Source organism: Xenopus laevis, chromosome 1L (genome assembly GCF_017654675.1).
Source record: "Xenopus laevis strain J_2021 chromosome 1L, Xenopus_laevis_v10.1, whole genome shotgun sequence".
In the NCBI taxonomy this organism is placed as follows: domain Eukaryota; kingdom Metazoa; phylum Chordata; class Amphibia; order Anura; family Pipidae; genus Xenopus; species Xenopus laevis.
Genome location: NC_054371.1, coordinates 147788348 through 147802187, shown reverse-complemented (window position 1 = coordinate 147802187; position 13840 = coordinate 147788348). Strand labels below are relative to the sequence as shown.

Here is a 13840-nt window from a genome sequence, read left to right as displayed (position 1 = left end):
TACAAAAATTAAATGAGAAATCCTTCACATTTTCAATAAACGTGTGGAGCTCCATGGTGTACTTTGTACTTAAAGATAAATACTATGTATTAAATTGTTCTCACAGTATTTTTAAATCTGAATAAGGGTGTGAAATATGAAAGATGCCTTTAAAAGATCCCTTTAAGATTTGTTTGAAGGTGAGAACATCTATAAAGTTGTGATTGTTTGTACACTGACCTTATACTCAGTGTAATAAAGTGTATACCTATAGGTCTAAGGGTGATTAAGTGGGCTCATTCAATGTGGTTCACAATAGTGATTTTTGTTTTTTGGGATTTGCTACAAATGAATTCACAATGAATATCAGCAGTTAAGTGAGATCTTAAGCTGTTAAAACACCCTACCCAATACTATAAACCAGATTCTGTCACTGTTTCTTGCAAAAGTAAATGATATAGCACTGTTTGACACTATAGGATGCAGCAAAATACAGAAAGTTCATAAGTAGAAAGAGAAATAAATAGTAGTAGTTCTAACCAAAAGAGTATATATAGATGAACCAGATTATTCATTTAAAGCCAGAATGCTCCCAATTAAAACTAAAACTGCAATATGGCAGCTACACTCAAATACAATGTGTGGCAGAATTCACAGTGCCTGCAACTAAACCTCTACAGTGTTCTGGCTCAAACCCATTATATAGGGAATAATGTACCCCGGCCTTTCCATAGAATATAAGGATATTAGAAGCCATAGAGGAGTTAAATGGCCATATAAAGGCACATGAGTTCTACAAGGTCATGGAATTCTTTAATGCTCTTTATTTGTGGTGAGATTGTGAACCCAAATGTTGAAGTGGAGAACTGCTAGGGTCAGAAAGCTATAACAAACTGAATTTTGTTTGATTTACAAAATGTTACACAACGGAATAGTATTTATGTATGTAAGAGGGGCAGCAATTACAAGTGGCAGGCTGCAGCAAAAATGCTTCTTTTTTGTGTATCACATAATCATTTTGAAGATATTTTAGTCATCATCTGAGAAACTTCTACAGTTTAACTTCAGTGGTAGGAAATTCCCTTAACACCAACCAACCACAAGGGTCAGGGTTGGACTGGAGTGTAAGTAAACTTTGGAGAAGCCGCACACCACACACTCCCAAAGGTTCTTATCCTGGTGCCCAGTGATAGAGGAATCGGCCGCCTCACAACAAGGGTAAGAAGAATTTCACCGGCACACAGGAGTTGCAGTAGCAGGGCAAGCCCTTGCAATTTTATTATGCAGTAGTGCAACGTTTCAGGGTCACGCCCCTTTGTCAAGCAAAGACTGGAGTGTGCAAGGCCCACCAGGGCTGTTACCTTTATACCCCCTCAAGAGCCCCTGCCCACTCACTCACATGCTGATAGCCCCTCCCCCTGGCCAGGCCCAGATTTGTGGAAAGGCCACCAAGGACGGTCTAGGGCAGCAGGATTTTAGGGGGCCGCATGAAGTCCAACCACACCTACATTGGTTTGTAAGCTCTGGGGGTAATCACGAGCTACAATATTTTTTAAAATTTCCCATGCGCCAATCCCCAGTGCTCCCGACCTGATGATGAAGATTTGTGCATGTGCACAAATGAAGGGGAGGGGACAGGGGTGATGAATGGCAGTGGGCCTAGGGGAGCCCGCTATGTAAATTCGGCCCTGCCCCTTGCACATAACTTACCCTTTTTCCACAGCGATTGGGGGAGTCTGGAGCTGAACTTTAAATAGGCAAAAATACAGTGTGTTATGCACAGTGTGTAAAAAAAAGAAAGTAATAATAAAATATAAGTGGGATCGAAAGTAAGATGAATGTAAATGAACAGTCAGAACACACAAATTTATGCTATCTATCTACCTAATGGTGCTGTTCTAGAAATATTTTATTAACTTATCTCAGTAAAATGTGCATATAAACAAGTACAGAGCCTTGACAGAGGCTAGGAATACATTTTTATTATGCAGAGGCAGTGTATGGTTTTCAACTGGGATTGTTAGACTGTCAAAGCTTTTGCAACTATCAGAAAGGTAAAGTGAACTTTTGGCTTAGCTGATGGAAAGTGCAATGCAGATTTTAAAGGTTTTTCTTTGGGGCATAAGTTGGTGTCTGCATTGATTTGGTCAGCCTTGAAGTCAGTTGTTAGCAAGAAACTGAGAAAATATAAGATTATTTTTTTTCTCTGCTTCATTCTGAACAAATATGGAAATATCTCAAGGAGTAAAGCAATGGAAGGAGTCAGGGGATGTTAATTTAAATGAGGCTTAACTGTTTTAGCAGCCGTAGAATATAAACATTACATAAGAGAATAAACAGCAGTCTCCAACACTTAACTTACAATCTCTTTTTCTGTCTTGCCTCCTGTTTTTTTTTTAATATAGTATAAATCTTACAACTAAAGTGAAACACATAGTATTTTTGCCTCTCAGCCAACTCAATGTCAACAATGTGATAATAGCAATGCCCTGGATTTGTATTCCAGTCTGCCATTCTGTTAGTAGCTAATGAAGTCAGATGTGAAGTAAGACTATTCTTCATCATTATGACACTCGTGACCTGGAGTTATCTGGCAGATATGGCATTTGTACATTGAGTCACCGAGTTTGAGTCATGTCTCTCAGAATGGTAAGTGTAAAATTATTCCCCAAGCAGCAACATCATTTCTGTGCAATCCTGTTATAGCAATTTTTGAAGTGATTTGTACAGGCTGACATTCTTCTCTTAATGGAACGGTAAAATGAAAGTAACCCAGCACTTTCTGGCCTCAATTAAAGGTTTTATTGCTTGGCAAATCAAGGTCCCAAAGCATAGCAATACCCAAAAGTACTGAATCCCTTCAGTATTAGAATGTAGCTCCAAGAATATGTCATATTATAAATATATATTCAGTGAAATAGGTTTTTTGACTATTATAAGCTGCACATCCATGTAATAACGACTACCAATAAACAGAAAACATTTCCCAGTTTATATTATTATCAAAATTATCCTTAATTGATGTGGGGCTTACCATAATGTGTACCTTAACAGAGATTGATTGTCATTAATATCAGTAGAGCTTAGGTCCTTATCAAATCAATACAGTGCCGCAGAGTTGCCTTAATGTTTTATACTTAACCCTACCAACAATGTTGAATCTATAATGTGGGAAAAAGCTATCGTGTGCCAACAACGCAGATTATGGGGTTGATTCTAATGATATAATGGGCTAATAAGCTGCTATGCAATGTGTGGTTCATCAGGAATGGCCACATCAACTGGAAATCAAAGGAATAAAGTACATGGGGTCATAATGGACTTTACAGTAAATTTCTCCTATGCAGACATAGACTAACACCTCTAGTAGGCATAAGGCTATTTTCCTGCTGTTGACTGTAGAGTGTTATACCATAGCAATATATACATAAACATATAAAGTATATAGCTACCTAGTAGGTGAGGTCTGAAAATTCCCTTCTCATACTTACATACAATACTTTCTCACTGCAGGAGAATATTACACATACACTTTTCAAATATATGTGTGTAAATAAATAGATAACTGCTCGAGTTTACCAAATATGCAATATTAGTAACATTGTAATCATTATAATGCTTATTTATATGGCACCAAGGGCCCTTCAGTGAAATGTTAATCTAAGATACATTTGACATTCCCCACACAAACACTATGGTCTGTTTAAAGGGGATGTAAAGTCAAAAAAACAATATTGCTGGTACTGCTCATGAAACCTAAATAGAAGCATATTTGCAATGTACTTCAATTAGAAATTTTGTACCATTTCTTTAAAATAAAGGATTCTGTGCAGCTGATTTCACGGTTCCTTTCCTTTGCTTGCTGAAGCTTTTTAGGTTTATGAGCAGTACCTGCAATATTTGTTTTTACTTTAGATCCCCCTTTAATTGGTATCCAATTAATCTGCCTTTAGATTTTTAAAGTGCATAAGAAAACACCTGAGGATCCCACATAGACATAGGGAGAATTCTGAGCAGTGTGGTCCCCAGTTCTGCAAGGCAGGGGTGTTAACCACTGCACACAGATGCACACAAATAATAATGGAAGAAAAATAATGGAAGGAAAAAACTGCATGCCAAAACATTCTTTATTACTCATAACATTTTTATATTAACAAAACACTTAACAAACTTCAACTATACTTCTAACCTTAAATAAACTTTAATTCCATTCACCCGTACAAAGATACATTGATTAGATCTGACTTACCTCCCAGTGCTCTCCATAAAGCTTAAAAACAAATTTGTCTTTCTCAGGTTTCTCCTTACTACTAGTGTGGGATTTTCTTTCAATTTTCTCCAAGATCTTTAGATCAGGGTCTACAAAGCCATTCTTTAAGTACACTGATTGCGGTATTCCATTATTCCTGCACTCCAGCATAAAGCTCCATTCTTGCTTTATCCTGAAAAATAACAGAGAGGATAGAACATTTTATATTTTCTTTTTTTTTAAAGTTTTATATTCTGTAGGGATGTGACACCTTGCCCAATAACCCAAGTCATGTTATCAAGTTATTCATGCCAATATCTCTTTTGAAGGCCTGAAAGATTCTTTAGTTTAAAGGGATGATTCACTATTAAGATGCCTTTTAGTATGTTATAGAATTTCCTATTAGCAACTTCTCAATTAGTCTCCATTTTTATGTTCTACCATTTTTCATTTGACCGCCTTTCCTGTCTGTTTCCACATTTCGCTGGTTATTTATCAAAGGTTGACTGTTAGAGTTTTTTATACCTCAAATGAACTCAAATGAATTCACAACTCGAACTCGAATGGTATCTTATTTAAGAAGAAACTTGAATGGAAAAAACAATATTCTGTGAGTTTTGAGTTGCAAAACCCGAAAACTCAAATTAATTAATTTTTCCATGGGAAAAAACTCTAATCGCTCTAATTATTTGAGTTTTCGGGCAAAACCCTCCAAATAGACTTCATAATATGTGACGTTCATAATAGTCGCTGCTGGAACGCATTTGCTTTCTATTTTGATCGTGACTCATTTCCTGGTTTACACGCGGATGTGATGTCACACGCCACTGTCCATGCGTAGGGAGACTTTGGAGGGTATCTCAAAGGCATTTAAACTTGTTTATTGTATACACTCATTCTGCCTTTTTATCCTTTTTGCAATAATTTATGGATTTTTTCCCTGATGAAGACCACTTTTGTGGTCTAAACGCGTAGGGCCAATAATGTAATAAAATTTTGCCTTTTTAAATTTGAGTGTGCAGTCCCTATATTTATCTTTGTATTAAAACTATAGGCTGTCTGACATCAGTGGTAGGAAAGCTTTTTGAAGGGTTATTAAGGAAAAGAGATACTGGACTTCATTGCAAATCATAATACTATGAGTTTGTGCCAGCATGGCTTTATGAGTAATAGCTTTTGCCAGACTTATTCATGCAGTGCATCAGTAAAGAATAACTAAAGTCAGAGCATAAGTCACATGGCCGAGGGCTCCTGGGACACTAACAACATATCTAGCACAACGTCAAATTTAAACTTAAATATAAAAAAAATGTTTCCTCTTTTGAAAAACTAATTTAATAAAAAGGGTTCAGTTGGAGGAGCGCTTTTGACTGATGTATTTTTTTTAAAAAAAACATTTTCATGACAGAATCCCTTTAAATATCTATTTCCTATATACCTTATTCCTATATACCTATATACCTTATACATTTTCCTAATCTTTAAGGCATTTGCCATCATAAGCCCAGAGAAAACATTGACTGCAGTATCTTCAGGGCATTTTCTTCCTTGAGATTTTCTTCCCTGCGATTTTTTTAATCTTCTCCTTACTGTCTTTTCATACAGACAACTAGGAAGTTGCTAGAATTACATATCTAGTTAGTTTGTTTTAGCTTCACAACCAGTCATACATTAGGTATTGACAGGCCCGGATTTGTGGCGAGACCACAAAGGCCCGGGCCTAGGGCGGCAGAATTTGAGGGGCGGCAGATTGCCCAGATGCATCAAAATAAAAAAAAAGCTATTAGCACTGAAGACTCACGTCTGCCCAACTAAGAAGACTTGCACGTGCGCGCCTGAGAGCGTATGCACGCAGAAGAATGGAACGGCGCCTGGCAGGGGGAAGGGGAGGGAACAGGACAGTGCCTGGCAGGGGGAAGGGGAGGGCCTGGCACCTGGAAGGGGAGGGGGCAGCGGAGGGATGAAACCGGAAGGGTAGGGGGCGAAAAGCAGAGCTGGCCTAGGGACGGCAGGTATGTAAATCTGGGCCTGGGTATTGAACAATATTAATATATATGTATAGCAGTCATTTTTTAGAAATCAAAGAGATTTTCAATGAAATTTCTTTTCATCAAGATGATAATATTTGTGACAATGAATTTTGTCCCACGAGAATTTAACAAAAGAACATATATGCTTCTATTAAATACAATACAATACACTTTAAAATATTCAATTTTCAATACTCAATATCAGCTTCAGAACTTTTAGAAAGAACAGTTTATGGTATTTTAGGAAAATTTTTCATGTTGACCCTATTCTCAAGAGCAGATATTCTTCTGTTTCAGAAATATTACATAGAAAATACAGTGGCACAGTTTGTATAATTTATATAGTCTTAATGCGATTCTAGTGTCAGTGAAGACTGTTAGATTAGAATCTAAAGCAGAAATGACAAAAAATAACTGTATATCACAGGCTAGCTGCTTATGCTTTACATGCTTTTCATATAAAAAGAATACTTATTTATTTTTTAAAAAATATTGTATTGCCTGAAGCACAATCCTTCCCAAGACAGAAACAAAGCTGTAATCAATTATATAACCAGTTGTTTGCTGCTCGCAAATCATTGATCATTACAATTTGTTCCAAATGTTTGTTTTATATAATAATTTACAGGCATATAATTATAAATTCAGTTATGCTACACAAATGGGAACATGCAATTATGGATGCATATACAAATGGAGAAGAGATAGTGAAAAGTCAAGCCTTTGCACATTATTATTGGGGCTTTGCACTAATTTTTTCTAATCCTAGTCTCTTTACCTTCAGCAGAATAAAGTTCTTCTAATTTCATTCCAAACTCATGCCAAATATTAAACATGGATAGTAGAAGCAGATGCTGATGGTATTTGATATACTACCTAGCCAATAATGAAGTTTGATGCGCATACTGTTGTTATTTATGGTTGCATGCTCTAATTGTCTCGACAAAAGCATATATTATAAACTATGTTCTTTATCACCATGGTATGTCTGTGAACATTAAGTGGGTTATTTTTTAAAGGTTGCATTTTAGAGCTTTGGGAGATTTTTTATACGTCAAATGAACTTACAACTTGAATGGTTTCTAAGAAAAGGAAAAACTCGAATCAGTGAATTCCGATTTAATAACACAAAAACTCAGTTTGATTGGGTTTTCCACAGAAAAAAACCTTGAATCACTCAAATTAATTGGGGTTTTGAGCGAAACCCACAGAAAAAAAACGAATAAATCTATCCCTAAATAAACATAAATCTGCTTTGTATTATATATTGTATTGCAGAATCTGCAGGCAAAGCAAGTTGTGCATTTAAAGATGTTAAGATCTTTTTGTCTTTTGTCATTTCTTACCAGAAATAAGAGGCAGCCCTGATGCCAAATACAGTTGTAATATTCTTTTTCACAACATGTTCTTGAAGGTAAATCTACTGTCTTACAGTGAACAAGGAAATCATTTTTAAAACTATATGGATAAAATGGAGTCTATGGGAGATGGCCTTTCTGCAATTTTGAGCTTTCTGGATAACAGGTCTCCAGATAAGTGATCCCATACATGTACTGATGTTAAACACAGTTGTAATAGTCTTCAAATTTACATGTGATTGAAGGTAAACCTACAGTTGGAAAATGATGTCAGTCCATAATGTAACCCTGGACATAGATACAGTATGTGTACTAGTGCCAGTCCTCATATAAATTGAATTTCTAGCCTGTTTCTCAACCCAAGATACATGAAAGCTAAGAAGCTCTATACCTGTAGAAGAAATATCATAATTAGAGATGTCGCGAACTGTTCGCCGGCGAACTTGTTCGCGCGAACATCGGGTGTTCGCGCTCGCCGGAAGTTCGCGAACGTCGCGCGACGTTCGCCATTTTGGGTTCGCCATTGTTGGCGCTTTTTTTTGCCCTCTCACCCCAGACCAGCAGGTACATGGCAGCCAATCAGGAAGCTCTCCCCTGGACCACTCCCCTTCCCTATAAAAACCGAAGCCCTGCAGCGTTTTTTCACTCTGCCTGTGTGTGCTGAAGAGATAGTGTAGGGAGAGAGCTGCTGCCTGTTAGTGATTTCAGGGACAGTTGAAAGTTTGCTGGCTAGTAATCGTTTTGATACTGCTCTGTTATTGGAGGGACAGAAGTCTGCAGGGGTTTGAGGGACATTTAAGCTTAGGTAGCTTTGCTGGCTAGTAATCTACCTTCTACTGCAGTGCTCTGTATGTAGCTGCAGTGGGCAGCTGTCCTGCTTCTGATCTCATCTGCTGACTGCTGCAATAACAGTAGTCCTTGTAAGGACTGCTTTTATTTATTTTTTTGTTGTTTTACTACTACTACTACTACTACTACTATAAGAGCCCAGTGCTATTAGTCTAGCAGTGTTGGGGAGTGGGACTGGTGTGCTAATCTGCTGCTCCTAGTAGTTCAGCAGCACCAACTTTAATTTTTTTTTTTTAATATTCATTTTTTTTTATTTTACTTTTTTTATTTTACTACCGCTGTAGTAGTGTATAAGTTGACCTTTTAGGCATTATTTGCCCTGTAGGCATTATTTGCACACTGTTTTCTTCAACCCGCCATCGAGCTGTGTGACCTTGTTCACATTCTGTCTAAATATCCATAATATTACCGTCTCCAGAAAAAACACCGGAGTCACTTTTTTCAAGCAGCCATAATATATTTTACGTAATCCGTATCCACCGCTGTAGTAGTGTATACGTTGGCCTTGTAGGCATTATTTGCACACTGTTTTCTTCAACCCGCCATCGAGCTGTGTGACCTTGTTCCCATTCTGTCTAAATATCCATAATATTACCGTCTCCAGAAAAAACACCGGAGTCACTTTTTTCAAGCAGCATTCATATATTTTACGTAATCCGTATCCACCGCTGTAGTAGTGTATACGTTGGCCTTGTAGGCATTATTTGCACACTGTTTTCTTCAACCCGCCATCGAGCTGTGTGACCTTGTTCCCATTCTGTCTAAATATCCATAATATTACCGTCTCCAGAAAAAACACCGGAGTCACTTTTTTCAAGCAGCATTCATATATTTTACGTAATCCGTATCCACCGCTGTAGTAGTGTATACGTTGGCCTTGTAGGCATTATTTGCACACTGTTTTCTTCAACCCGCCATCGAGCTGTGTGACCTTGTTCCCATTCTGTCTAAATATCCATAATATTACCGTCTCCAGAAAAAACACCGGAGTCACTTTTTTCAAGCAGCATTCATATATTTTACGTAATCCGTATCCACCGCTGTAGTAGTGTATACGTTGGCCTTGTAGGCATTATTTGCACAGTGTTTTCTTCAACCCGCCATCGAGCTGTGTGAGCTTGTTCACATTTTGTCTAAATATTGATAATATTATCGTCTCTAGAAAAACCACTTGAGTTACTTTTTTTCAAGCAGCATTCATATATTTTACGTAATCCGTATCCACCGCTGTAGTAGTGTATACGTTGACCTTGTAGGCATTATTTGCACACTGTTTTCTTCAACCCGCCATCGAGCTGTGTGAGCTTGTTCACATTTTGTCTAAATATTGATAATATTATCGTCTCTAGAAAAACCACTTGAGTTACTTTTTTTCAAGCAGCATTCATATATTTTACGTAATCCGTATCCACCGCTGTAGTAGTGTATACGTTGACCTTGTAGGCATTATTTGCACACTGTTTTCTTCAACCCGCCATCGAGCTGTGTGAGCTTGTTCACATTTTGTCTAAATATTGATAATATTATCGTCTCTAGAAAAACCACTTGAGTTACTTTTTTTCAAGCAGCATTCATATATTTTACGTAATCCGTATCCACCGCTGTAGTAGTGTATACGTTGACCTTGTAGGCATTATTTGCACACTGTTTTCTTCAACCCGCCATCGAGCTGTGTGAGCTTGTTCACATTTTGTCTAAATATTGATAATATTATCGTCTCTAGAAAAACCACTTGAGTTACTTTTTTTCAAGCAGCATTCATATATTTTACGTAATCCGTATCCACCGCTGTAGTAGTGTATACGTTGACCTTGTAGGCATTATTTGCACAGTGTTTTCTTCAACCCGCCATCGAGCTGTGTGAGCTTGTTCACATTTTGTCTAAATATTGATAATATTATCGTCTCTAGAAAAACCACTTGAGTTACTTTTTTTCAAGCAGCATTCATATATTTTACGTAATCCGTATCCACCGCTGTAGTAGTGTATACGTTGACCTTGTAGGCATTATTTACACACTGTTTTCTTCAACCCGCCATCGAGCTGTGTGAGCTTGTTCACATTTTGTCTAAATATTGATAATATTATCGTCTCTAGAAAAACCACTTGAGTTACTTTTTTTCAAGCAGCATTCATATATTTTACGTAATCCGTATCCACCGCTGTAGTAGTGTATACGTTGACCTTGTAGGCATTATTTGCACACTGTTTTCTTCAACCCGCCATCGAGCTGTGTGACCTTGTTCACATTTTGTCTAAATATTGATAATATTATCGTCTCTAGAAAAACCACTTGAGTTACTTTTTTTCAAGCAGCATTCATATATTTTACGTAATCCGTATCCACCGCTGTAGTAGTGTATACGTTGACTTTGTAGGCATTATTTGCACAGTGTTTTCTTCAACCCGCCATCTAGCTGTGTGTATTATCGTTTCCAGAAAAACCAACTGAGTTTTTGTTGTTGTTGTTGTTTTTTTAAAAATAATGCCAGGCAAAGGCAGGCCGCCACGCAGAGGCCGTGCTAGGGGCCGTGCTGCTATGCAATCCTGTGGCCCTAGCAAATTTCCCAGTTTTAAAAAGCCAATGACCCTGAACTCCCAAAATGCTGAAGAGGTAGTTGACTGGCTTACACAGCACACCCCATCCTCTACCGTTTCTAACTTTACCACAACATCCTCCTCATCCTCCACTGCTATGGCCACCCCACGTAACACTTCCTCCACCACCGGTGCCCCTTCTTCACTGGGGTCAGAGGAGTTATTTTCCAATGAGTTTCTTGAACTGAGTAATGCGCAACCATTATTGCCAGAAGAAGATGAAGGAGATGAGGACCTTACACCAGATTTAATTCTGGCAGAGAACACGATAGAGATGGACATAATGAGTGATGAGGAGGAGGTCCCCGCTGCTGCTTCCTTCTGTGATGTGTCAGAAGAAATTGATGCATCTGAGGAGAATGATGATGAGGAGATTGATGTTTTGTGGGTGCCTAGTAGAAGAGAGCAAGAGGAGGGTAGTTCAGATGGAGAGACGGAGAGTCAGAGAGGCAGTAGGAGAATAAGACTTAGAAGAAGCAGGGAGGACAGCCCGCAGGGATCAGCAGGGCAACAACATGTATCGGCACCTGTGTTCAGCCGGCCAACGCACCCGCCATTGCCGCCAATACCGCCAACTCCGCCAACTTCTACTGTTACCGCCAGATCGCACACTTCCAAAAAGTCAGCAGTGTGGGATTTTTTTAATGTGTGTGCCTCTGACAAAAGCATTGTAATTTGCAATGAGTGCAGTCAGAAACTGAGCCTTGGTAAGCCCAACAGCCACATAGGTACAACTTCTATGCGAAGGCACATGAGCGGCAAGCACAAAGCACTTTGGGAGCAACACCTCAAAGGCAACAGGCAAACTAAAAGCCACACTCCTTCTGGTCCAGCATCTTACTGCTCTACCTCTGCTCTCCTTGACCCGTCTGAACCACCCTCCACTCCGCCTTCCACCTTGACCACCTGTTCCCATTCCCAGTCATCTGCCACCAGCCAAGTTTCTGTGAAGGCCATGTTTGAGCGTAAGAAGCCAATGTCTGACTGTCACCCCCTTGCCCGGCGTCTGACAGCTGGCTTGTCTGCACTCTTAGCCCGCCAGCTTTTACCATACCAGCTGGTGGACTCTGAGGCCTTCCGCAAATTTGTAGCAATTGGGACACCGCAGTGGAAGGTACCCAGCCGCAATTTTTTTTCTAAAAAGGGAATACCACACCTGTACCAACATGTGCAGAGCCAAGTTACCGCATCTCTGTCACTTAGTGTTGGGCCAAAGGTCCATATGACTACTGACGCATGGTCCTCCAAGCATGGTCAGGGCAGGTATGTCACCTACACTGCCCACTGGGTGAACTTGGTAATGGCTGGGAAGCAGGGAATGGGTAGCTCAACAACAACAGTGGAGTTGGTGTCACCGCCACGGATTGCACGCGGTTCTGCCACCACCTCTACTCCTCCATCGCTCTCTACCTCGTCTTCTTCTTCTTCTTACTCTGCTGCTGGGTCCTCCTTCTCCTCCTCCACACCTGTGCACCCCCAGCTCCCCCTAGGCTATTCGACGTGCCAGGTACGCCGTTGTCACGCTGTCTTGGGGATGACGTGCCTGGAAAGCAAAAACCATACCGGATCTGTACTCCTGTCATCTCTGCAGTCACAGGCCGATCGGTGGCTGACCCCACACCAACTGCAGATCGGAAAAGTGGTGTGTGACAATGGAAGCAATCTGTTGGCAGCGTTGAGACTAGGCAATTTAACACATGTGCCCTGCATGGCACATGTGTTAAATTTAATAGTCCAACGTTTTGTCTCCAAGTACCCAGGATTCCAGGACGTTCTCACCCAGTCCAGAAAGGTGTCGGCCCATTTCAGACGTTCCTACACAGCCATGGCACGCCTTGCTGACATTCAGCAGCGCTACAACATGCCAGTCAGGCGTTTGATTTCTGACAGCCAGACTCGCTGGAATTCAACGCTCCTTATGTTGGAACGTCTGCTGCAACAACAAAGGGCCGTCAACGAGTACCTTTTTGAACTGGGTGGTAGGACTGGATCTGCACAGCTGGGGATTTTTTTCCCCCGTTACTGGGTGCTTATGCGCGATGCCTGCAGGCTCATGCGACCTTTTGAAGAGGTGACAAATATGGTCAGTCGCACCGAAGGCACCATCAGCGACCTAATACCCTTCGCTTTCTTCCTGGAGCGTGCCGTGCGACGAGTGACAGATGAGGCTGTAGACCAGCGTGACGAGGAGCTGGAAGCGCACGATTTCTGGTCGGAATCACCAGAACGAACCCAGGCACCTGCTGCAACGCAGGGAGAGGTGCCAGAAGTGGAGTCAGAGGAGGAAGGTGGCTTTGTGGAGGAGGAGGAGGAGGACCAACAGGAGCAGGCTTCCCAGGGGGCTAGTGGTGACCTTTTGGGGACCCCTGGTCTTGTACGTGGCTGGGGGGAGGAGACCGTGGATGATGCAGTCCTTGATAATGAGGAAGCGGAGATGGATAGCTCTGCATCCAACCTTGTGAGAATGGGGTCTTTCATGCTGTCATGCCTGTTGAAGGACCCCCGTATCAAGAGGCTTAAGGAGAAGGACCTGTACTGGGTCGCAACGCTACTAGACCCTCGGTACAAGCATAAAGTGTCAGAAATGTTACCAACATACCACAAGTCCGAAAAGATGCGGCATTTACAAACCAGCCTGCAAAACATGTTGTACAATGCTTTTAAGGGTGATGTCACTTCAGGAACTCATCAACATTCCAGGGGCAGAGGTGCCAGTAATCCTGCCACGAGCACACCTGCAAGGACAAAGCCCTTTGGCCAGTCTGTAACGTCAGACA

The 13840-nt window shown here is 40.4% G+C and overlaps 1 protein-coding gene across 2 annotated transcripts in view; it reads right to left on the bottom strand.

The window, feature by feature from the left end:
* lrrc2.L (leucine rich repeat containing 2 L homeolog) overlaps positions 1 to 13840 on the bottom strand; it is a 115184-nt gene that overhangs the window by 78968 nt on the left and 22376 nt on the right. For both annotated transcript variants that reach the window (XM_041564637.1, XM_018259226.2), the window contains exon 3: positions 4229 to 4421. In XM_041564637.1, the coding sequence (XP_041420571.1) occupies positions 4229 to 4421 (193 nt within the window). The remainder of the gene's footprint in view (positions 1 to 4228; positions 4422 to 13840) is intronic.